General features: G+C 61.9%; 1 protein-coding gene across 2 annotated transcripts; it reads right to left on the reverse strand.

Annotated features, from left to right (window-relative positions):
* Positions 1 to 6,103: 6,103 nt before the first annotated feature.
* On the reverse strand, positions 6,104 to 19,041 carry LOC119104680 (Protein interacting with Ttk69 and Sin3A). 2 transcript variants are annotated; one of them, XM_037228401.1, is made up of 4 exons: positions 18,306 to 19,041; positions 10,241 to 10,462; positions 8,303 to 8,568; positions 6,104 to 6,368 (listed from the first exon to the last, which is right to left on the reverse strand). In XM_037228401.1, the coding sequence occupies exons 1-4, from the start codon at positions 18,979 to 18,981 to the stop codon at positions 6,243 to 6,245; spliced, it is 1,290 nt and encodes a 429-aa protein (XP_037084296.1). In that variant the 5' UTR covers positions 18,982 to 19,041; the 3' UTR covers positions 6,104 to 6,242. The 2 variants fall into 2 exon arrangements, with proteins under 2 accessions (XP_037084296.1, XP_037084304.1); XM_037228409.1 differs by lacking the exon at positions 10,241 to 10,462.
* Positions 19,042 to 23,031: the final 3,990 nt, after the last annotated feature.

Below are 23,031 nucleotides of genomic sequence, written 5' to 3' on the forward strand. Positions count from 1 at the left end.
CTAATATCGATTCGCACTTTTCGCCTCGGGCGGTTTACCACGACCATCGGCAGCTCCGTTGCACGATGGCCCTAATCCTGGACAGTGGTGACGAAATATGCGGTTTTTCCATTGCTCTTGTATTGCATGGTTTGAGGTTGCACGCATGGCAGAGCATGACCAGGCGGAAACACGACATGTGCTCAGGTCTATGCTGGCTATGCTTGTAACAGATACGGATGCAGTTCACAGCTGCCAAGCTTCAGTTAGGCCCAGCGCTCGCACAGGCGGGGTTCGTCCAGTCCTGCGCCTCCGGCCTAGCCCAGCTGCGAGGACCTGCCTGAGGCGTGTGGTGCCACACTGCGCGACGTAGCAGCTCCGCGGCGAGAGCACCTGTCCCCCGCCACTATCAGAGCTGTGACGTCAGCCGCGCTATCTGCACCCCAAGTGCGCGGGTGTGTTCAAACAGAGCGCGAGGGATCGCGGCCGGTGGCGCCAGTCGCGCACAGACGCCAGCTCCTCCCGTGCGATAGTGCGCCAGTGTTCCGGCGATAGCAGCGGTCCACGATAGCGGGGCGCTCTTGATACGAGGACGGTCGGTGTCGAGAGCACCGGCGCGGTGATACGACTTCCCGGCCAGTAACTCCAAGCCGCGACCGGGGCGGGGGGGGGGGGGGGGGACGGCTGTCTCGTTGCGATAGACGGGCGCCAGCGATAGGCCGACACAGGGCGATATGGGGCGAACCACTGTACTCGTGTTCGCAGTGGGCTGGACTATCGTAGTGCGAACATTGCGAAACTCGACGCCAACAGGCGTTGTGCACATAACTCCGATAAATCAGCCCGCGTCTCGGGTAAGTACATGAGTACATAATAGCATTATCAGCTGAAGCATGAATGTACAGAACACATTCGTTTCCTGTGCATCAACTCGAAGATTCGCCGTTAATTGAAATTGAGTCATGGTGGAAATATAGTAAGACAAACAGTACCAATAATTACGGCGCCATTTGTCCTTAAATACCAAACGAAATATGGACAGACTTTTATGGCATTACACCTATTTACCCTGCCGAACATGGTGTTACTCGTAAAACCGTAAGAAGATGAATTAAATTCATTATATTTTGTGATTCTCATCGTTGTTCGAAACTGATGCCGAATAAGATCTGTCGAACTTATGAGTAATATGCTCCCAAAAATAAAAAGAAAATATCAGCTTTCCTCAAACTGAGAAATAAAGCGGCTTGGAGTTTTTGCCTCACCCGACGACCGCGCCTAAAAAATCCCGAAGGCTTTCCTGAATAGTTTTCTAACTGCTGAACCCACCACTCCGACTTTGGCGGCCAAGTTCTTTGCTTCCCGCACGTTGTGTCAGCGTGGAGACCTCGCCTTTCGTAAGGCACGAGTAATGAGCTCTCCGTCGAGATCACGGCTGCGCATTTGACGTTCAGGGGCCCAGCCTCGTAACATGCCCTGGATTCGCGATAGCTCATCGAGGCCCGAGTCATGTCTGCAATAAGGGACCATTACACACATTGGTAACACTTGTGCACTGCGGTCTGTCGCTACCGTGCTGTAGTACATTGACCTGATCTCGAGATTAGCGCCTGCCCACTACAAATTCCAACAACCGAAGGTGCTGTGGATGCACTCCTCTGTGACTGCCATCTGTGAGAGATGCGTATTGTGCCATGCACTCGCCTCCCGCTGTGTTACTACCGATTATGACGTCAACGTTGCTTCAGACCTCGAGCATGTCTCGGAATGTGGTTGCTGTATTGCGGGCAATACACGATGCTCTCGCAACGGCGCGTTTGGCGAAGCTATCTGCAATTGGACGACATCGAGGTACCCTGAGAAATCCTGAGAGACATCACGATGTTGTGTTGAAAATGCGTGTGTTGAAAACAGCTATGTTGTCGTGAGAAACCACGTGTTTGCACACACAGTAGCGCTTGATATGCACGATGTGCACAGCACGGCGAAGCGTAAGTTAATTTGCAAACGCAGTGCAGCACAGCTATCCATAGTGTTTTCCTTCACCGATAGAGTAATTACTAATGCTGGGTGGCATGCCTCATCCACAGGTGTAAGAGTTTGGCAAGACCCTGATTGAAACAATTTGACACCGGAGAGTTGAAATGTTGCCACGAAAGTTTCTGCTTCACGCGGAATTCCCGTTCTATCAAACACAGCGGTGTGGTGTTTTAAAAAGTGGTGTCAAAGGGATGTGACTTTGAACCAAGCGCCAGTTTTCAAATGGCGCGGGTATGATTGTTGTTTTGTTTTGTTGGTGCGAGTGGCCGGTGAGCCGTTCTGCCCTGAGAAGGCGAGAAAAACGGCCGTCAGGCGAGTGTAACTCACGCATATGCGTGTAGATCTCACAGTGCTCACAATCTGGCTGTTTCCGTTGAAAACACACACACAAAGGCGGAAAGTTCCTCTTCAGTAACGGGAAGGAGACCCAGCCCCTGGCCCTTATATCGGGGAGCCGGGGGGCAAGAAGAAATACTGAGCTGAAAGGGATTTCCTTCTTGAATAGTGGGCTCCAGACCTGCACGCTTTCAGCCGCCTCCCCTGCGCATGCAGGCGCATACATTGCATCTTGGCGCATTCGAGGAAGTGTTGCGGAACGGCTTTATTTTCCGCAAAACAAACGAGCAGATCTGCTGCGGCCAGGTTAACATCTCCAGCCGGCGGGTGTCCAATTCGTCAGTCCCGAGAGGCACTCCGACGCTCCACCCCGCCTGTGATCGGTACGGCGCGGACCTGGCAAGGCTCGTCCCGGGAGGCACTCCGACGCTCCACCGCGCCGTGATCGGTACGGGCGGTGCTGGCACGGTTCGGAGGCGTATTCGGCGCACCAGACCCCTCTCGCGGCGCTCCGGCCGATCTGGCACCGCGTCGGTCGGGGCCCGCGCTGCCAGCTGGCCGGCCTCCCGCTGGTGTCTCCTGCGCCGCAGCGCGAGGCGTCGGTCCGGGCCGCGGCGCGCACTGAGCTGTGATGGCCTGACGGGCCGGGTCCGGCGGCCAGCGCTGGGCCGGGTCCGGCGGCCAGCGCTGGGCCGGGCCCGGCGGTCAGCGCTGGGCCGGGTCCGGCGGCAAGCGCTGGGCCGGGCCGGGCGGCCAGCGCTGGGCCGGGCCGGGCGGCCAGCGCTGGGCCGGACCCGGCGGCCAGCGCTGGGCCGGGCCTGGCGGCCAGCGCTGGGCCGGGTCGCTGCATCTTCAGCACCAGCGCGGCGGCGGTCTCAACGGGCTCCAGAGCGGGACGCCGTCTGGTGGCAGAGGCTCCCGCCAGACGGGTGCTCTCCTGCTGTCACTGCTCCCTTGACGGCAAGAGGGATTGATTGCTCTGTTCTGTTTGTTTTTTAGATCATCGGCTTTTAAAATACCAAGAGACGCTGGATAAGGCAAGAAACTAAGTCATCTTTGGGTTGCAACAATCGCTGGGCAATATCATCATCACGATGTACGTATCAGCAACACCATTTGGATGTACAAAAAAACGGCGAGTATTTTCGAGACATATCCCGATGATTGATTGACATATGTCGTTAACCAATTTCTCCTGGTGCATGTAACGCCAATTATGTTTGGCAAATAACTCACAGTGCCGCAAAACAAGAAGCTTAAAACATTTACTGCTTACGTCAGATTCTGTTTCTTACCGCTACTCGACTATGCCTCTCTTCCCACCGAGCTCTATTCCAGCTTTACAGCCTGCATCACCATCACATCGGTCTGTGTGAGGCAACGCTTGTACGGCTATTGCTAGCTAGTGACCTGCACTTAGGACGGAATGTGAGGTGTTGTCAGTGCTATGCGGAGCTCACGGAAACATGCGCTTTACACATGCAAGCGGATTGTAAACCTCTGCATGACTGGGGGCATTACTCTTTGGCCCAGATTGATGAATAAGGTAAGCGCGACAGAGTGTGGTCATTTAGCTTGCATCTGCTTGCCTGAAAAGGCAGAGCGCTTGGTTCGAAAGGTGTGGTACAACTTGCACTGGCCATAGTATTGATGCGCTCGCTTAAGAGCGTTTTGTTGTCAATAGCTTTTCCGTTGTTGTGCATCTGCCGAAAGTGCACTTTTCGACCAGGTCATTTATGAAAATTAAACCAATTTCGAAAGGTGCAACAAAGATGCAGGCGGCAAAGCCACCGGACCGTTCATGTGACTGTTTGACGGACTGCACCGTTTGCAAGTCATTGCGTGCAGTGTTGCACTTCCTGCCCGGTTGGCCTGGCCCCGTTCACCTTTAGCGTAAGTGTCGTTCGTGATGCAGTGTTGTATGGTGCTGTGAATCCGTCAAAATGAACTGGATCCTGGCTTTCGCCAGCCTTTGCTTGAACTATAAGGCCTACTTACGGACGATTACGCGCCCAAATTACGTCATGTCACGAAGCTATGACGTCAGCGGTTGGGGCGATTAAAGCCAAGTCGGTGCTGCGCGCTGAAAGCAGCGGTTGCCCGCTATCATAAATTGAGCTTGATGTCCACATCAGGCATTGCTCTCCACATCCTTCGAACGCCGTTGCACGCTCTCAGAACGCTGCACCTCTGATTGCGCACATGATCAAGCGTGACTAAAGCCTCCGACGCCGCAGGCGCGCGCGTGTTGTGATTTCCTTGGCGCCACTTGTTGCATTTCATTGCGTTTTCCACGCCGGTGGGACAACCTCTACGCGATAATGCTTAGCGTGTCACGTATCAAGGTCACTGTTCAGATATTTCTTGTCACAACCATCACGAGCACCATCATATTGGCAAGCAGCCTTGTTGTCCTGTCACGACCTCACGTGACCATGTACAGCAGTCTTGACCCTTGTCACCAGACTCGGTTACCCGAGCTTCACTCTGCGAGTTCAGCAGGCAGCATGGACGGGGCATCGCATCTCTTTGCCCCCCCCCCCCCCCCCCCACCATCGGCCGTTGGAAGCACTAAGGGCAACAGCGCATGCCTTTCGAAAATGTGGTCTTCCGTCTCGGTGAATTTGTGGTAGAAATGCACTAGCATATTGGCTGTGTCGCGTTCAGCGCTCAGTGTCGCATTCAGTCGGCAATCTGCGTTACGTACTGCGGAAGCGGAGTATTGACGTAGGTCGTGCAATGTTGATTTACCGCGATATCCCGCGCGCAGCCGCGAACCAGGACCAAAGATTCGCACATCCAGCCATACTCTTCTTTATTTCTAAAGCAAAACAGCCGATGAAGAGTGTTACTCTGAAATCATTGTCACCTGTCGTCCATGCCAGGTCAAAGGTCGAGTCGACTGCGCGCGTCGGCGGACGGCGGCTCCAGCCAGACATGACGGTCCGCAGTTTGCCCGCTGGTACTGACTTGTGGCCGTCGCTGCCGACCGTCGATCACAACAGCCGCTGGCGGCGCGCGGCCGCCATGCGGCACCAAATAAACGCCAACATCGCTATTAAAACTCGAATGCAAATCAAGGAGGCGCGTCGCCGTCGCAGCCGCGCCACAGGCGCCGCAAACAAGCCGTGATCCACGATAAGAAAGCACCGGTACAAGCGGTGGCCTTACGAGCTATTCGGGGTAGGGCAAGGGCTAATCAAGGGCCTGCGTATCCACACGTGGTGAGATCGGTCACCGATTCAAAAAATCACCTCAGTGGTCCCAAAGAGAACAAGCACCGACGAGCCGTGCGGGGCGGTCGCCGACCAAACGCAGAGCAATGAAAGAAGTGCAATCAAAATGGCGGACAAGCAAATGGCAAACACGGGCGGGGCGGGAGGCTGGCAACGGCCGCCAAGTGGCGGGCCGTGGCCGCTCACAGCGCCGACAACAAATGTCCGGATTCCAGACAACGGCGGACTGCTCTGTACACGTCCTTTCTACACACATCGCGAGTGTACGAGTTCCAGGACAGATATCGAATCTGATACAAACGTGCTGACTAGGCATTCACCACCTATAAAAAGTTCAAGCGATCCTAACCCTAGAAGAGCGAAATATGTACATCGATGCCAGTCTTTGTCATGTCGACCCGCCTGCGAAAGGCCTTCACAAACCAACTGGATGCTTGCTTCGCGCGAACCTACAAACCGATCTCTCCCGTATCTACAGAACGTGCAGCATTATGAAGCAAGCACCGCCAGTCCAACATCACGTCAACTTGCCCGCGCCTGCCGCGCCTGCCCGCCGCCCTCCGCCCATCAGGGGGAGCGAGTCATGGCCGGGCTGCTTCGGCTTCCGCAGCGCCTCCCAAGAGCTCAACAACTGGGCATCGCCCGCCCACGTCACGGTTCTCGCTCCTTTTTGACTGGCGGGTCCTCGCCGAGGATGGTGGAGATTTCGTTCTGCATGAAGGCCCAGGGCACGTTCGAGTCCTGCAGCGGGCACTTCTCGCCGCTGGGGCAGTACACCTGGCGGAGGGAGGGACAGTCAGGCGTCGATGGCGGGCAGAAGCGTACGGAAGACATATTCCGGCCGCGATTCTGTAATCAACGAAGGCATCACGCACGACACAGGACATCCTTACCATCCCGCCACCAGTGGCAGCGATACCAACACATCACACACTGACACATCGCACAATGACATATCGCACACCACCAAAACACAAAGCAGCGCTGTACCCCGCCCCCCGTCCGCCGCCGTCGCCGCCGCCGCCCAGAAACAGCCACGCACTCGAGCCGGCCGGGGGGTGCCGGGGTGGCGCCGGAGGGGGGGGGGGGGCGGCGCCGGCGGTATCGCAGCGTCAACACACGCTGCGCCGCCGGTCGGTTATCGGCTCCGCCCGGTGCGGCTGCCCCGGCGCGGATCAACATCACGCCACCGGCGAACGCCGGGACGCTGGCGACGTCAGCTCCGGCCGCGCGTCCGGCCGCGCGCCTGGCGCCGCGCCCGACCCGCCGCCGCCAGCTGGCGCGCCGGCCGGCCGCGCTGCCAGCCCCCCCCCCCTCGCCCCCCGACCGAGGGCTGTTTGCGGCGCGTGCCAACGTGCCGCGCACCAGGAAGCGGGCGCACGCACACGCACGTCGACGGCACGCGCATGGCTGGCCGCGCTGCCAAGCTGAGTGCTGTGAGTTGTCACGCGCGCCCGGCCCCTCCCCTCGGCGACGAGCGAGTGAGGATGGGCCAGCACACGTCCGCGGGCACTGTGCCCGGCCAGCTAAGCTAGCTAGCTACCCCTCCCCCTCCCCTCCCCACATGATCTCGTGCTCGTTGCGGTCCCAAGCCCGTCGATGAAAACTAGAGAGCAGGCTTTTCATAGCCAGGATGGAGTTACGAGGCGACTGCGGATAAGACAGCAGCCACTCGACGGAGGACGCGACGGCGGAAGAATAAAGTCAGCAGACGAGAGACCCACTTCACAACTTGCATTCCTACCGCAACTCTCACGCTGCCCTTCCGCTCCATTAACCACCACGATATCCACAAGCTCTAATCATCGAGATATCGCCGTCGCATTTCACCGCGCACGTATTTCACCCGTGACGTATTTATAGAATTCCTGATGTCGGCGTGCTCGCGCGCAGTCTGCGGCGCCGTCCGCCGATGGGCCGAGCTGCTGGCGGCCGGCGGCCGGCACGGCCTCCAGTCACGCCACATCGCGCCGCTGGCGCCCGTCGGTCCACCATCGACGAGCGCGGCAGGTCAGCGCGCCCCGCGTGACCGGCGCGGAGGCCCGTTGGCGACCGGCCGCCATTTATTGCCCCCGGGCGGTAATGGTCGCGATGGCCCGCGCGCCCGGGGGGGCTCCGGCAGATAGGGCCTGGTCAGGCGAGGTCTGGAGAGCCGCCGACCCGGGGCGGCGAGCGGCGCGCGGCGCGCGACACCAGCCTGATCGGATGGGCACGCTCCGCGACACGGCGCGTCTGCTCTCGAAGCCAGGCGCTGCGGCGTCTCCGGCGTCGACCTCGATATATATACCCAGCGGCGGTCGGCGCGGCGCGCGCCACGGCCGGCCTTCAACCCGGGATCATCAGCCCGGAAGCTGACCTCTCGTCCCTGAACGGAGCGTCGGCCGCCGCGTCCTCCCGAGGCGGCGCGCGGAGACGGCCTTTCGCAGTCGACCCGCGGCGACGGCGGCGGCGGCGGCGTGCCAGCTCCGGACGGGGCACGTGCCGGCCGGCCCCGCCGTCGCCGCCCATACCGAGTCGTTACGGCCACGTCCATCCCGCCAACGGGTCGCTCGCTGCCGCGCCGGTGGCGCCTCCGACAACCCATCGGCCGTCTCATCTATAATGTACCCGCACGGCGAGGCGGCCGCGTCGCCTTTGACGCGCCGTGATGCGGCCGTCGAAGGCGACGCGCCGGTCGGCGCGGCGCGCGGCGCACAGCGGGGTTGCCTCACCTCCGAGCCGACGCCCTGTCGCTTGATGCTCTCGCGCGAGCACGGGAAGCAGAACTTGTGGTGGCTCTTGGAGGGGCACTGCACGAAGTGCGTGTCCTCCAGCCGCTCCTGACAGAGCGTGCACTTGAGCAGCGCGTTCGGCACGGGGTCGGTGACGGTGGAGGTGGCCACGCCCTGCTCGGCCACCACGCCCTCAGAGGCGGCGTGGCGCGAGGTGGAGGAGCGCCGGCCGGCCGACACGGCGCCAGGTGGTGGCGCGCTACCCGCTGCCGGAGGAAAGAGTGTCGTCACCACCACACGCTCGGTGGGCGTGAGGGAGGCCCGTGAGCAGTGCACGCTAGCTGCTGTAGGCTGGGGGTGGGGCGGCGAGGGGTTACAAGTCATTTCCAAGCGAGGAGTTACAAGAACCTCCAAACGTTGGTGCATTTAAATTGATGGAGTCCTCCACACTAAATGCACCACACACCAAGCGTCAACGGGTTACATGTCACTATATCATCTACTATATACAAGCATTAGATGCATCGCTGTTGTTATCACACCAACACGCTGGCGCATGACAGCTCGTTTATTGCTGTCGATTACTTTGTTGCTGTATCACAGCATACATTATACACATATTCCATTCGGCAAACGTGGCGACGCCGCACGTGTAACGGTGTGGCGGTTGCGCCACGGGGCCAGCGAACGTCCGACGAACAGCTGGCGGGTGTCGGCAGACGGGGGCGGCTCCGCATCGATCACGCCCGAGCGCCGCTCCCTCAGCGCGCGCGGCCGACGGGCGGCGCGTCAGCGGCGCCCGGCCGTCTCCCGCCCCCCCCCCCCCCCCCTCCCCGCCCGCAGCACGCACGGCCGAGTGGCGACGAATCCGGCGCACGCACCGGTCGTCGGACGCGCACGCACGGCAGCGCGCCCGCCGGCGCCGGCGCGCACGCGACGAGCGTCGCCGCACGCGCGGCAATAATCACTGCACGCGCCGGCACGCGATAGTCCGATCTCCTGCGCGGGTCGGCGGCGCGGCGCCGTGAGAGAGCGGGGCGTCCGGCCGGCCCAGCGGTTACCGGTGGGCGCTACTAACGGCGGGGATCGCGGCGACGGCGGCTAGGGGGCAGCCCCGCGTTGGAGCGGCGCGCGTCCAGCGTGCGCCGCCTGACTGCTGGACCGTCGCCGCTGGGCGTCCCCGCGGCTCAACTCGGAGAGTGCTGGGAGGACAATGGATGGCGTGCACCGTATCAGTGGTGCACGGCGTGCACAGGCCGCGTCACTCTAAACCAGAGGCCATGTTTGGATGGCGATGGACGGCTTCTGGTCTTGGACGCTAATCCTAAGCTGCGTTCCCGGGGCGCCGCTGCAGCCTTGGTCGGAGCTCACGGCGCTCGTCCCGTTAGCGCGCACATCGCGTGGGCGGCCACGACTCCGCTCGTCCGACAGAATGACTTTATTTGTATTTGACAAGTTATGGGGGAAAATCCTATCTGCCAGTGGTGGCAATGCTAACCGAAAATTCGGCCATCCGCGTTTCAATTTCTATGCTCCGCGTTTTATAACCATGGGCAATTTTCAACTTATGTCTCATCACCGACATAATTCGCAGTGTTTCGATGTTGTTGTCACCGTGTTGTCGCGCAGAGCAGTACAGCATAACACAGGGAGGCCGGTACAACAGCAACAGCTACCGCCATCGCCTACGCTCTGACCCCGCTCCATCCCACTCGCTGACACAACCCACCAGCCGTCGCGCCCCCACACCAGCTAACTCGTGCCCCCACACCAGCCAACTCGTGCCTCAACACCAGCCAACTCGTGCCACGGCACCAGCTAACTCGTGCCCCCACACCAGCTAACTCGTGCCCCGACACAAGCCCACTCGTGCCCCGACACCAGCTAACCCGCACTCCACACCCCCACACCCGCCGGTCCGCCCCGCGCCTCACTCACACGAGTTGGGCGAGTGCTGTGAGCTCCTCGACACGGAGCGCGTCGAGGAGCCGGGACTGCCGCTGTTGCGCGGCGAGCCGGGCGGCATCAGCTCCTGCAGCGCCGCCATCGGCGAGGCGCCCGCGCCGGCCGGCCCGTGGCCCGGCGGCGAGGTCCGCGTCACGGCCGCCGCCGCCGCCGATGTCGACACGGCCAGGCCGTTCATCGGGACCGGCACCATCGCTGCAACGCAGGGGGCGGGTGTGAGGGATGCTGCGGCAATAGCAGGTGTGGACGGAGACGGCACGGCTATCACGCGTGTGGTGTACGCGGACTGCGGACAGGGCGGAGGCGGCAGGGAACAAAAGGCAGCCGAAGCTGTGAAAGTAGACTAGGGCATGACTGGTAGAAAAATGGCAGACTGGGGAGCACCGCAAAAGGAAACTAAAAAGGGCATGAATTCACAGGCTTCACCGCATAAAAAGCTGCAACAATCACAAAAATGTGTGCATTTTGTGTTGACTGAACGAGAATGACCAATAAGGCCCGCTGATGCCGTTGGCACACGTGTCTCAGATGGAGTTCCGGCCCCGTCGCCCTGCAGCCAGCACGGCAGCCGCCGACGGGCGCCAGCTGCTAACCCCCGGCTCCCGTGCTTCAGGCGAGCGTGCCGCCGCACCACCCCCCGGCGCGGGGCGGCTCTCTGCCCCCGGGCGGGGGCCGGCGCGGCGGCGGCGCCTCACACTCCTTCATTGATCGCGACCGCCCGTCACGCGACCGGTCGGCGGCGTCGGCCGCCAGGGGCGGCCGCGCGAGCCGGCGGCGGCCGCGCGCCGCCGCGTCACGCGTCGCCGCGGCACGCACGGCGGCGGCGGCACGCGGCCTTGCTGCGGCGCATGTCGCGTGCAGCACCAGGATGCAGCGGCGGCCGCGGCTCAGGAGGAGCGGCGGATCCGGGATTTGGCGATCCGCGGGCCGGGTAATCGCCAGCCGCTCACGAACGCCGGCGGCGGCGGCGCTGTCGCCTCTCTCTCTCCCTCCCCGGTGATCTCAGCACGGCCCGCGCGGCGGCCGCAGCTGCCGACGGGCGCCGGCCGCGTCCGAGGCCCGCTGTTTATTTATACGGCGCGTTCAGTGTGACCTGCGCTGTTGATGGCGGTCCGTTTGGAATCGGAGCGCGCCGGCCGATGTGTGAAACATCAGCCGAGTGTTTATGCCGGCGCGGCGGCGGCGTACGCGGCGCGCCCACGACGCCGCGGACGTCCACTCCCACGTCCGCCCACGTCCGCTCCGTCTGTGACGCGCGACGTGCGCGGGCCGCCCGCTGGGGACCTGGAGCGGGACGGGCGTGCCGGACCAGCGCCGTCTGACCCGGCCGGCCGGCGGTGACCTCCAGTGCTGGACCTCGTCCGCAGGACGTGACTCCGCGGCCTGACGCGAACCCCGCCCCCGCGGCCTCCGGCGACCCCGCCGGAAGCGAGCTTCGACAGGCTGCACTGCCCGACTGGGCCCCAACGAGGCCGCGCCGAAGTCCTCCTCCGGGCTGAGGTTCTTGAGGGCGGGGCGGGGCGGCGGTCGCGCGTCTGCAGCCGGCGCCATCACACCCCAGGCCCTGTCCTTTGACCCGGCACCATTCAGTTGGCGCGCAAGCTGACGGCGCGCTCTAGATAGCGGACGCCGCAGTCAAAGGTCACGCGCCGGTCAGAGTGCGCGCCGAATCAGGCCGATTCGGTGTCCGGTCGCGCCGCGTCGGTCCGGGGTCGCCGGCTCGGGGTCGCTCGGGGTCACTGGGCGCGCCGACTGGGGTTGGCGGGGGGAGGGCGCAGGGGGACGCGCCGGCCGCGCCGTGTACACGGCCGCCGGCTGCAGTAAACACTGACGTCAGCCGTCGGCGGATATATCAGGCGCGCAGGCCGGCAGACGCCTGTGACACACCGTCTGGAAGGCCTCCAGTGATGCCGGGTCACGGCCGGTCGCCGCCGCCGCCGCCGCCGCCGTCCAAGTCGGTCGATGGCGGGATACCCGCCCCGGAAGCGGCGACACTCGGCTGCAGGAGTTCGGAGGCGCATCGCGTGAGCGCCGGAGGTTGGTCGGCCGCGCCCCACCTCGCCATCTCGGACGAACGCCGCGACTGATGACTCAACTCTCCCGTTCGCCGGGGCGCGCCTTCTGCTCGCCGCGTTCCCTTCTCACCCTGCACGCAACGGAGCGTGGCCTTCGATCGCGCCCAGCGTCCGACGCTGCCAACAAAATACCGCCACGACAAGGACCGCCCCTCCCCTTCCGCCCCGCCCGGCGCCGACGCCCGCAAGTGAGGCGACGGACCAAGTTGCGCCGTTACGAGCGTACGCCGGCCGGCCGATGACGCGGCCGAACCACTCGGAATCGGGCCGGACCGAGTGCGCCGCGCTGGCGTATATTAGTCGGAGGCACGCCACGCGGCGTGCGCGTCCATTGGGCCGCGGGGGTCGGGCCTTTGTGCCGGCGGTCATCGCTCTCGAACGTCACGTACCGCGCGGGGGTCGCCGCCCAACTGATGGCGTCCACACCGAGCGCATTGCCAGACGGCTGTGCAGGTGTGCAGCAGGCGGCGGCCGAGGTTTGCCTTGGTGGAATGCGACCAGTGCGGGGTGCGGTCCACCCCAGCGCCGCCTGACCAGGCTGATGGGCTTGGCAGCGGCCGCGCGGCTTCTCCAGCGCTGGCGGCCACCGAGGGGAAATACTCATGAGTGTCCCGGAGCTGAGCATGTAGAGGCGGAGAGCCAATCACTGGGATCAGCTCACAGCGCGGCTTAACGTACCAGCGGAAGAAACGGCGCCACCTGTCTGGGAATATGGGCATGCCGCATTCTTCTTCCGTTCCATGCCCCTTCCCATCGATTGGATCGTCAGGGTAGATTGTGAGAATCGGTTCCGAAGCACCACCAGCGTTGCACCGCTGGCACCACTCACATGAAGTAATCCCAGTGGTGCGCTCCGGCATCGTCGCTTGACTTCCGATGGCCCCTTTCGACAAGAAGTGACGTCAGCAACTGACGTCCTACGGCTGTTTTGAATCGATCCGACCCAGCCATTAATTAAACATGCACGCCGTGCATCGCATGCGACTGCGGCTTTCACCTCGAGCAAGTGCGGTTCGCAGAGTGGCACGAGTACGTCGCTGTGTCCGTAACATTAATCATTGTTTACTTTGTAGTGCCTGATTATTTCGCGCGAACGATGTACGCAACGCCGCAGTGTGCCCGAATGGCCTGAGGACGATAACATGAAGCCATTGTAGGAAGTCAGGACATGCATGCAGTGCCGTATTCACGTTGGGGGAGGGGGGGACTTTGGAGGCCTCAAACACTCCGCAAGTCAGAGGCCTCCTCCGCGCAGCACGCGGAGGGGCCCCGGGTTCCCCACGAGGTTCCTCGGCCCAAGGCGTTAGTTGACCTGGCGGCTCTTCGCTTGCACTACAAAGGGCCTCTCCTGTCCCGGCAAAGGTGGCCCTGTTGACCCGAAATGGGAAGTTAATACCGACATACAAACATCATTGGGACCCTTCAAAGGCCGCTCGGGCTCTCCCGTAGCAGGAGATACCCGGCGTTGACCTAGGTCGAGGGCTTTCGCTCGCCTGTGGCAGGTCTGGGAATGGTAGACATTAAAAGAACCATCTACAAACGCCAGAAGCCCGTTGTACTGAGGCCGCCTGTTCAGCAGAACACTTGGCGTACCCGTCCATTCTAGAGGCGTCCCAATTTTAGAAAACAAAACCCCTAAAGCTATGATCGCAGGCCCGTGGAGCGCAAGGTCCGTTATGAAAAAATTACTAATGAATCAACTACTGAAATGGACCCTAAAGCCGTTGACGGATATCTCTTGGGTCCTGTTTTGGGCCCTGTTTCGGTACACTTCGTTCAGCTTCACTGAAAGAAGCGTACCGAGGTGCCCAACATGTCTAAAAAGGGGCCAACAAATCCCAGGGAGGCTCCGGGTTACAAAGAAGACGGTCACAAAGCCGAGGACAGTCTTTCAGGCGTACCACGTATTCCAGTCAGCATCCACCGGTCGCCGTCTACAGACGGTACTTGAACGTGCCCAGTAGTTTAAGGGATGCTTACAAAAAATTCACCGACATTCATTTCCCTGCGGAAGCCTCGCTGCAGCCACCCGGCTCGCGGCCGAAGATGCCTCTTTGAACAGCACAGGATCTACGACACATAAAATAGCGCCCCGGTGAAGGTTGATAGTCGCCACTATATGGGATTGAGGAAAGCCTCTTGGATAGGAATTGACCTCTGTAGGAGGGTCGCTCGTGTGCGTGCAGCCGCACCATGCATAGGTGTAAGAGTCTCAGTGGTGAGGGCCGGGGGCCATCGGAGGATTGCGGTCAAATTGGAATCGGGTGGAGAGCCTGGCCTGAACATGACATTTTGGAATGTGAAAACTGCACAGCACATGCAAAACGGGGCGGCATGACCTCCGCTTCCAAAAGAACATAATTCCATTTCCCCGTATATCACTGTTTGAGGGATGTTTTTATTAGTTTGTTTACTAAATTCCTCGACCCTGAACCTTTCATCAGACTTCTTGAGGATCTTCTGAGATCCATGACGACCCTCCCTAAAATCATATAATACATTTTGATGTCCAACATCGATTTTAGGAGGCCCTCCCATATAAAAGCATGGTCCCGGCGTCGTGTATAGAGCCGCCAGACCATCAGAGCGCGCGCCTTTGGCGCAATTTCGCCGTCCACCGACACGGCAGCGGTCTGTCGGCAGATGGCCGAAATCAGCTGATCAGCCGCGCGGGCGCGAGCCGTACTGCTCCCATGGCGCCGCCGCTCGCGCGGGCAGCAAAACCGATCGATCGCCTCCACTTACCGGCTCATCCATTGAGCCTATGCCTACTCAACAGCTGGCGGCGGCCCAAGGCCACGTGACGTCACGCGTTGGCAGGCGGCCAGCTTTTCTGCGCAGATGCCGGCGGCGGCGCGGCCGGCGGGCGGTGACGTGGTCAAGGCTGCCCAGGCGCCGCGTGTTTTCGCCGGGGAAGCGTGCGCGGCCACAAATAGATCGGATGGGCGCGGCCGACGACGCGCCATCGGCGCGCATCCGCGTGGGCCGCGCGCGGTCGATAACTCACGGATCCGCCGACTCCCGACGCGGCGCATTCCTGTCGGCGCGACGTTACGTCATCGAGGCCCGTCCGACGCGCGTGCGGCCCGGAGGGGGGTGAGCAAGCCGGCTGGCATGCGTCACTGACGAACGTGCGCTGGCAGCGGCCACGCTTCCTCTCCAGCGCAGCCTTAGCGGGCGACGCCCTCGGGAAGCCGCCAGGTCGGCCGTGCCCCGGGGCCGGGCTGTTGCCAGGCAACAAAGACCGGAGCCGCACATGGTCTGGCACCGCGCCAAGCCCCGCAGACGGCGGCCAACGAGCTCGGGTGGGGAGGGGGGGGGGAGGGGTTCACGCTCTACCTCTTCCTCAATCTCCATCCCGGCGCTGGGTAATCGCGGCCGCTACGGGAAACCTCGGTCAAATGCGCCGCATACCTGCTTGCGGACCGCGACCTTGACGCCTAAGAATAGCCCAGCTTGAACGGGTCGTGAAAAGGAACCGGGCTCGTTCCGCACGCCGCAGCCCCGCCGGGAACCCTTCCCGCCCTCCGTGGCCCGCTCGAGACTCGCTCTCGCAATGCGTTGTCCGCCATCGGACGCTATCTCCGAGATCGCGGCACCCTGCGCGCCGCCAAGGCATTGAGCCCCAAGGTCAAGCCGACTTTATTGTCTCCGCATCCAGCGCACCCCGACAACCGCTCCCGGCCGACGGCCCCCGCCGGCCGCCCCCGTCACGTCGCGAGCTCCTCCGGCGCCCTGATCACAGCGCGTCATTGAGCGCCGCGCCTCCTGGAAGCGCCGGCCTCTCCCAGAGGGCCGTGGTGTCGCCGTTTCCGCGGCCGCTGAGGTCACACGGCTCTGGTCGGCGGAAGCGGGCGCCGCGGCAGGATGCCCACGCCGCGCTTCCTCTCGGCTCGGACGGCGCTTCCGCGCGACACAGGCAGCACGTGCCGGTCAGCAGGGCAGCTGGCGGCAGCGGCGGGATGCGGCGGCGCATCCGGCGCAGGGTCCCAATCTCGCCGCAGCTGCGTCTGCAGCCGAGCTCGCGGCGGGCCGGGCAAGACTCGTGGACGCCTGCACCACGGCCTGGAGGGTGCCGTGGGGGTGTCTTCGAGAGGGATGGGATTTCCCGTGTTCTAGATGTCTGCATGCAACGGATATTGACGTCAGGCACGCGAGAGCTTCCGCTCACAAACGCATGCTTGACGCTGGCGCTGAGACAGCCCCAGTGCCTGTGCAGTGGGACTCGCGCCCTTCGACGTGCATGCATGCCAGCACGTCTTGCTGCGCCATCTCGCTCAGTACATAGATCACAGCCGACGAAACGTGACATGCCTACCACGCTCGTTGGGGCGCCTTCTCGTCCTCGACACGAATAGCGACGCGCCGGGTGGGGGCCGGGCCAGGCGACCCGCCGAACCAACCGTCAGAGTCGAGCCGCCACTCCTCCCCCGCCCCCTCTCCCACCCTTCCCCGGCGTTGCCGCCGCCGCCGCCGCCGCCGCCGCCGCCGCTGAGCGCCGCTCGCCGTACGATCCCAAGAGATGGGTCGGAGGGCGCGGCGGGTTTTCCACCGCCGCCGGCGCACGTGACGTCGGCCTCTCGCGTGGCGACCGTGAGCGCGGCCGGCGGCGGCCGGGCGTGCCGGCACGTGACGGCGGAGCGCGGCGTGCGGCGCCGCGGAGGAGTGCCCTGCATCGAGCGGCACGCCCGCGGCCCGCGCCGCACCACTCATTCATCGGCGGCGGGGCGATAACGTCCGGCGGCGCGCAGGATATCCTCCCGTACGGTCCGCCGCCGGGCCCAGCGCGCCGCCGGCTGCTGGCGCCGGTCGCAGGAGCCGCAGGGTCGTCACGCGCTTTCACTCTCGGTGCGAGGGACGGCTTGGGAGTGCGGGCCTGCGGCCATGCGGCCCGGCGGCCCAGCGTGTGGGGACGGCGAGGCGAGAGTAGGCCGCGCGTTCGGCAGCCGCTGTCAAGACCGCAGCCAGCCGGGCTGCCGGGCGTGACGCATGCTGCGGCCTCTCACGTGCGATGCACGCGTGCGGCCCGCGGTCGAAGATCGATGCGATGATGACGCGTGGTCGTCTGGCTTTGGCAGGCGCGAGCGAAATGGGGGAGGGGCAAGGGTGTTGACCACCCAACTTCCTGCAAGTCAACACTGGCTCCACGGGCGTTGACTGGGAAGACATAACCAAGCATGGCTGTTCTCCTTACCACAAACTGGGAGAACTTAGTCGCTTCTGGGCTAAGAGGTACCCGCCAAGAAAATACGCCGGCACAACACAACTCAAAGGTGGCGTGCGGGTGCCAACGGGCAACAAACAGGCACACACTGGCGCATCAGTCGGAACTGACATTGCAAAGAAGGGAGACACAAGCGTTTGAACACGCCAATAACCAGTTGACCTAAGAGACATACTAATCATGAGTATGAGAAGCGAAGGCAGAACCCACCACGCCGTTCGAGCGCGGTTCACATCAGCCATTGGCTGGGCGCGTCGTTGTTCAGGCCGACACCAACATACAGTGACGGAATACAAAGTAAAATGAAGTCGGGCATTTCGGTCAGTACCTTATCGGGTGGTGCCTCAGCTGCGCAAATACTACTACAACTAGCAGTGCCTGCCGCCTGGAGCGGACGGGGAGTGCTCTCGGCAGGCAGTTCTGCCAAGGCCACATAGTCGAGGTTGCTGGGTCCAATATGTTTGGATGTTTCCTTACGTGGCCAAAATACAAATAAAGCGTCGCTTTACCTGGTCAAAACACAAATTTTCCCGATCTTTGCAGGAGTTCGGCCCAGTGGTGGGTCCATGCCTGCCGCTGCGATATCACTGAACCTCGCCGGCGAGCCTCCTCTCGCGTCGCTGCATCGTGGCCCTTGCCGGCTCGTGTCCCGCCTCCCACCCACGCCAGCCCTCCGCGGCCGCCACGCCCCCCCCCCCCCCCCTCCTCGGGTCGGGGCTGGGGTCGGGTCAGCACTCACCGGCGGGCTTGTGGCCGGTGTCGAGAGAGTACACCCGGCCGGGCAGCTTCTCCTTGTAGCGCTGGTCGTACGGGTAGCCGGCGGCAGGCAGCGACTCCCCGCGCGTCAGCGGCGGCCGCGCATGGCCGGCCGGCGTCTCCTCCAGCATGGGCCGCTTGTGCTCGCCGCCGTCGTCCGCCGGCCGCTCGGAGGCCCGCTTGTTGGGCGGCAGCGGCGGCCGGCCGTGCGCTAGCTGTGCCGGGTGCGGCATCTGCATCTCGCGGTGCGCCGCCGGGTGCGGCAGCCGCGGCGCGCCGGGGTGCTCGGCCACCAGCAGTGCGCGCTGCCGGTCCGGCCGCAGCGCGTACGTGACGCCGTGGTGCGCCAGCGGCCCGGCTGGGCCCGCCGACAGCCCGTGCGCCTCCAGGCTCACGGCCATCACGCCGTTCTGCGCCTCGTGGGGCGCCCGCGACGAGGCGTGCGGCTTGGCCGCGTGCCGGCTCTCCTGGAAGCCGTGTGCGCGCTTCTGGTTGCGCGCGTTGTCGAGCACCATCTCGATGCGGTCGGCGCCCTCGTAGTTCACGCAGCCGCGGCAGACGGGCTCGCTGAAGTCGTGGATCATGGCCCACGGCATCCGCGGTAGGTCGCACAGGTAGCACGACTGTCTGTGTGCGCGGCCGTACGCCGCGGACGACATGGTGGCGCGGCGACGACAGCAGCGGCCCTTTCCTGGCAGTACCAACCGCGCGCGCCTACCGACGACTACCGCCGGCGCTCGGAGCGGCCGCCGGACGGCTGGTCGCGCATGCGCCGAGCAGCGCCGCCTCCCGGGGCCGACCGCGATTATTGATAAACCGTGCCCAGCGTAAGACTGTACCTCCACAGGCTGGCGGGCGACGTCGGCGCGCATGCGCGCTGCGGGGATCTAGGACAAAAACGGCCGTTTGTTTTGCTGGGAGCGCATTCCGCCCTGCAGAGACGGGTTTAAAGGTGACGCAGCGCGTGACGTCATCAGCGCGGTCGATGGCAGCGCCTCTGGTGGGAACAAGGTGAATAGAGGGCGAGCGGGCCGGCCGGTGCTGCGTCTGCGCTACGATGGAGAAGTGGGGATATAGGATGAGGCGGATTCCGACGACGACCGAACATGAAATATACCCGTGTCTGGTAGCACGTCATTTCACATATCGCATGTTTGTCATCACTACATCTTCAGGTGATTGGAGGGCGAGGCTTGATATGCCAAGTCATGATTGCATGTGTTTGCCCACCCACCTATTGGCAGGCAGACGAAGCGAAAACATTGATTTTGGTGCTGAAAAGGGTTCATTGAGTAACATCGGCATTGCAGCCTCAGGAATGACTGACCCACGGGCCAGACAGACCCACTAGAAATTACCTCCGGTGTAGCATGAATTATCACATTCTCGCACGTCACTGTTCACGAGAATTATGACTGCATGTCCCCGCACTGTCGCGTGGTCAACGGTCCTTGAGCCACTGCGTAATCGGCCTGGCAGTGTCACTGGGTACAAAACGCCTAGCTTAAGCCACAATGCCGGGACGCTGACAGGATGTGACGTCAGGCATGTGACGTCAGGCAGAACAAGCTCATCCCACAGCTCTTTCCTCATGTGCGCGTCATCCTCCTTCCTCGCTGCGCCCCGTTCATCCGGGACGAGCTGCATGCACCAGACATGCGTGGACTTGACCCTGACCATGTGCGGACTTCCGTGCCTCCCTTGCGGCAGCCTTGTCAGGGCCCCCGCGCATGCGCCGAATGGGGCCCCTGTGCGGGCCCATCTAAGTCAACATTGTCATTTTTCCCTGGTAAACGCTCTTTGCGACGCCAAAAAAGTCCTTGAAGTGTCTGCCTTATCTTACTCATTTCTCTCAAATGTCAGCAGCAATAATTGTGCTCACAAATACGGCAGTGCATTCAACCAATGCGTTTCCGCCAGTTAAGCCAAGCGAAACGTTGCAGCATCAGCAATGTCTGACCATCAATCAACATCTGTTTGCGTCTATCTGAGTTGACCAAATGCTGTTTAGAGTCAGGGTTTTCTAGCCCTCGCCAAAGTGTACTTGGAAGCCTTTCTGGTTTTGGTTGGTCCACAACCTGTAGCTTAACGGCATCTCTCCCCAACACCAAGAAGAACAGCATGCTGTAGCTGGTATTCTATGGCCGGCTCAAAATGCAGGTGACCGTGGTTGAAGCGATGATAGACTTTTTCTAACATAGCGTCCCCGTTGATCTCATTTGACTTTATCACGCTACAAAGCTGATAGCTATGCAGTTTGCGTCAGAAAACGCGTCATTTGTTTTAAGACATCAACCTGCTCTTCCGTTTTCTGCGGATCGCCCGGTTCGATCAACAGAGTGGAACACTTCTAGCAAGCGCTCAACGGCAACGCTGCTAGCTCGGCTCTGCAAAAGTCCATGCAATATTAAGAGTATTTAGGTTGTCCTAACCCCAATACTACCAAATCGTCCCACACCACAATCAGACCCACAACAAAACACGTTTTGCATTACAGTCCCAGTTTCGTTCCCCCACTTTCCCTCAAGCTCCCGCCTCTGAGCAGTCGCTCCGGTCCATGGGACCGCATCCGAAGGGGTCAAGGCTGGCCACCGAGCTCACCGGGCAGGCACACTATCGGCTCCGGGTCACCCGTGTCATGCAGAGGCACGTCTGGTCCTGGCTCGGCCCGGTCGGCGACGGCCCAGCGACTCGTAGTGGTGTCGGCCGAAAAAGGCGTCGCCTAAAAGAAGTGCCGTCACCTCTTTCCCGGACACCGACTGACCGGCGGCGTCACGACAGCCGCGTCGACAGAGGGACGGGCGCGGTACGGTGCGCGAGTCCGGGCGCCGCGTCCAGTCCGCTCCGGTCCGGTCCGCTCCGGTCCGTCCTGTCTGTCCTGTCCGTACGGTCCGGTGCGATCCAGTGCGATCCGGTCCTGTCCGTCCTGTCCGGTCCGTTGCAGTCCGGTGCGATCCGGTCCGGTCCGTCCTGTCCGGTCCGGTCCGGTCCGGTCCGGTCCGGTCCGGTCCGGTCCGGTCCGGTCCGGTCCGGTCCGTCCTGTCCTGTCCGGTGCGATCCGGTGCGATCCGGTCTTGTCCGTCCTGTCCGGTCCGTTACGATCCGGTGCGATCCGGTCCGGTCCGTCCTGTCCGGTCCGGTCCGGTCCGGTCCGGTCCGGTTCGGTTCGGTTCGGTCCGGTCCGGTCCGGTCCGGTCCGTCCTGTCCTGTCCGGTGCGATCCGGTGCGATCCGGTCCGGTCCTGGTCGTCCTGTCTGTCCTGTCTGTCCGGTCCGGTCCGGTCCGGTCTGGTCCGTCCAGTCCGTCCGGTCTGTCCGGTCCGTCCGGTCCGTTCGGTCCGGTCTGGTCCGTCCGGCCCAGTGGTTTTGAGCTTGTGTCCACCCCGGTCCGACCCACTCCAGTCCGTCCAGTCCCGTGCCCCTTGCTGACTGGCGGTCTGTCGTTGCAGCAGGTCAGATCTGCATCTATCCGTCACGCTATCCTGTGCCGGTTGACTGGCGGTCTGTCGCTGCAGCTGGTCAGATCTGCATCTATCCGTCACGCTGTTCTGTGCTGCACGGACAGGCTAAGTCTCCGATCTGGAAGTGGTTTGCCTACGTATTGAAAAGGCATTTGACTGCGGACTGGAGCGCGACATTCAACACACGTCGACAAGTCTTGACATAGAGGTGTGAGGAAACAGCTACTTGCCTACGGTCATAGATGACAGATGCTGCAAAATATCCGTAAGTCGCCTAACGAATCATGTTCTTCAAATGACACGTACCTTCCCTCAGTTCATGTGCTTACGAAGTGCGTGCCGATGTAATCACACCTCAAAGATTAGTGGTGTCCATTTCTGTTCCGGTGTCATTCTTTGTGGTTCGAACAAAAAACAATCTGATCTGCCTAAAGCCTGCTGGGGTTTGGGCCCCACCGACCACAGTAGGGGTTATTTACGATGTAGTACATACGTTTCATAACCAGTCACATGTGAAGTGATTCCAACCATTCCGCGCCGTGTTTTGAGGGACTGAGGGTGGGGCTGAAAAAGCTGCTGCTGGTGGCAACTCCCTTGGGTTCACCACGGCCGGATGTGGTCCAACGCCCTGGAATTGCCACGTGGAACCGGCCCATTACGGACTGTTCCCCGTTGCAGTACACATTGCCGCGAGGATTGCAGCATCACAGCCTGCGCCGGTGACCGACGGGTCCTCTGTTTTGAATAATTGCTATTAGTGACGAATCTGTGTAAAGCTGCACACATGCAGCGACCGACTATCATCCACGGCAGTGCCTTCAACGGTGCGAGATAACCAGATCGTGAAACCAATATATATATATATATATATATATATATATATATATATATATATATATATATATATATATATATATTGGAATCGTTGAAAGCATATGCAAGAAATATAAGGTACATACATTTGGTTCGGTTTGGTTGGGGCTATCCACCTAGCAATGACCATGCTGCGGATATGGGATCAAAGGGAGAAGCAAGCACGGGGCAACACGGGGAAGGAGGGGGGGGGGGGGGGGGAGGGCGAGAGGCGCCATTCGCAGGCCGCACTCCACGCACGGATACCGCTTCTTCAGGCTCGGACGAGTGCCCGCACTGGGGGGGGGCGGGGGCGGGGGGCGTCCGGGCGGCGGTGAGACCAGCTCGTGGCTGACCGTCGCAGCATGCTCCGGTGAGACGAGGGTGCCAGGACTGG

The sequence above is a fragment of the Pollicipes pollicipes genome, unplaced genomic scaffold (assembly GCF_011947565.3).
Source record: "Pollicipes pollicipes isolate AB1234 unplaced genomic scaffold, Ppol_2.1 Scaffold_2555;HRSCAF=2994_pilon_pilon_pilon, whole genome shotgun sequence".
In the NCBI taxonomy this organism is placed as follows: domain Eukaryota; kingdom Metazoa; phylum Arthropoda; class Thecostraca; order Pollicipedomorpha; family Pollicipedidae; genus Pollicipes; species Pollicipes pollicipes.

Bases quoted from the DNA above. Each gene is read 5' to 3' on its own strand.
- LOC119104680 (XM_037228401.1), bottom strand. From the start codon at position 18,981: ATGTCGTCCGCGGCGTACGGCCGCGCACACAGACAGTCGTGCTACCTG. The intron at 8,569-10,240 runs GTGAGTGAGGCG...TTCCTCCGGCAG, and splicing joins ACAGCACTCGCCCAACTCGT to CGGGTAGCGCGCCACCACCT. The intron at 6,369-8,302 runs GTGAGGCAACCC...TCCCTCCGCCAG, and splicing joins GACAGGGCGTCGGCTCGGAG to GTGTACTGCCCCAGCGGCGA.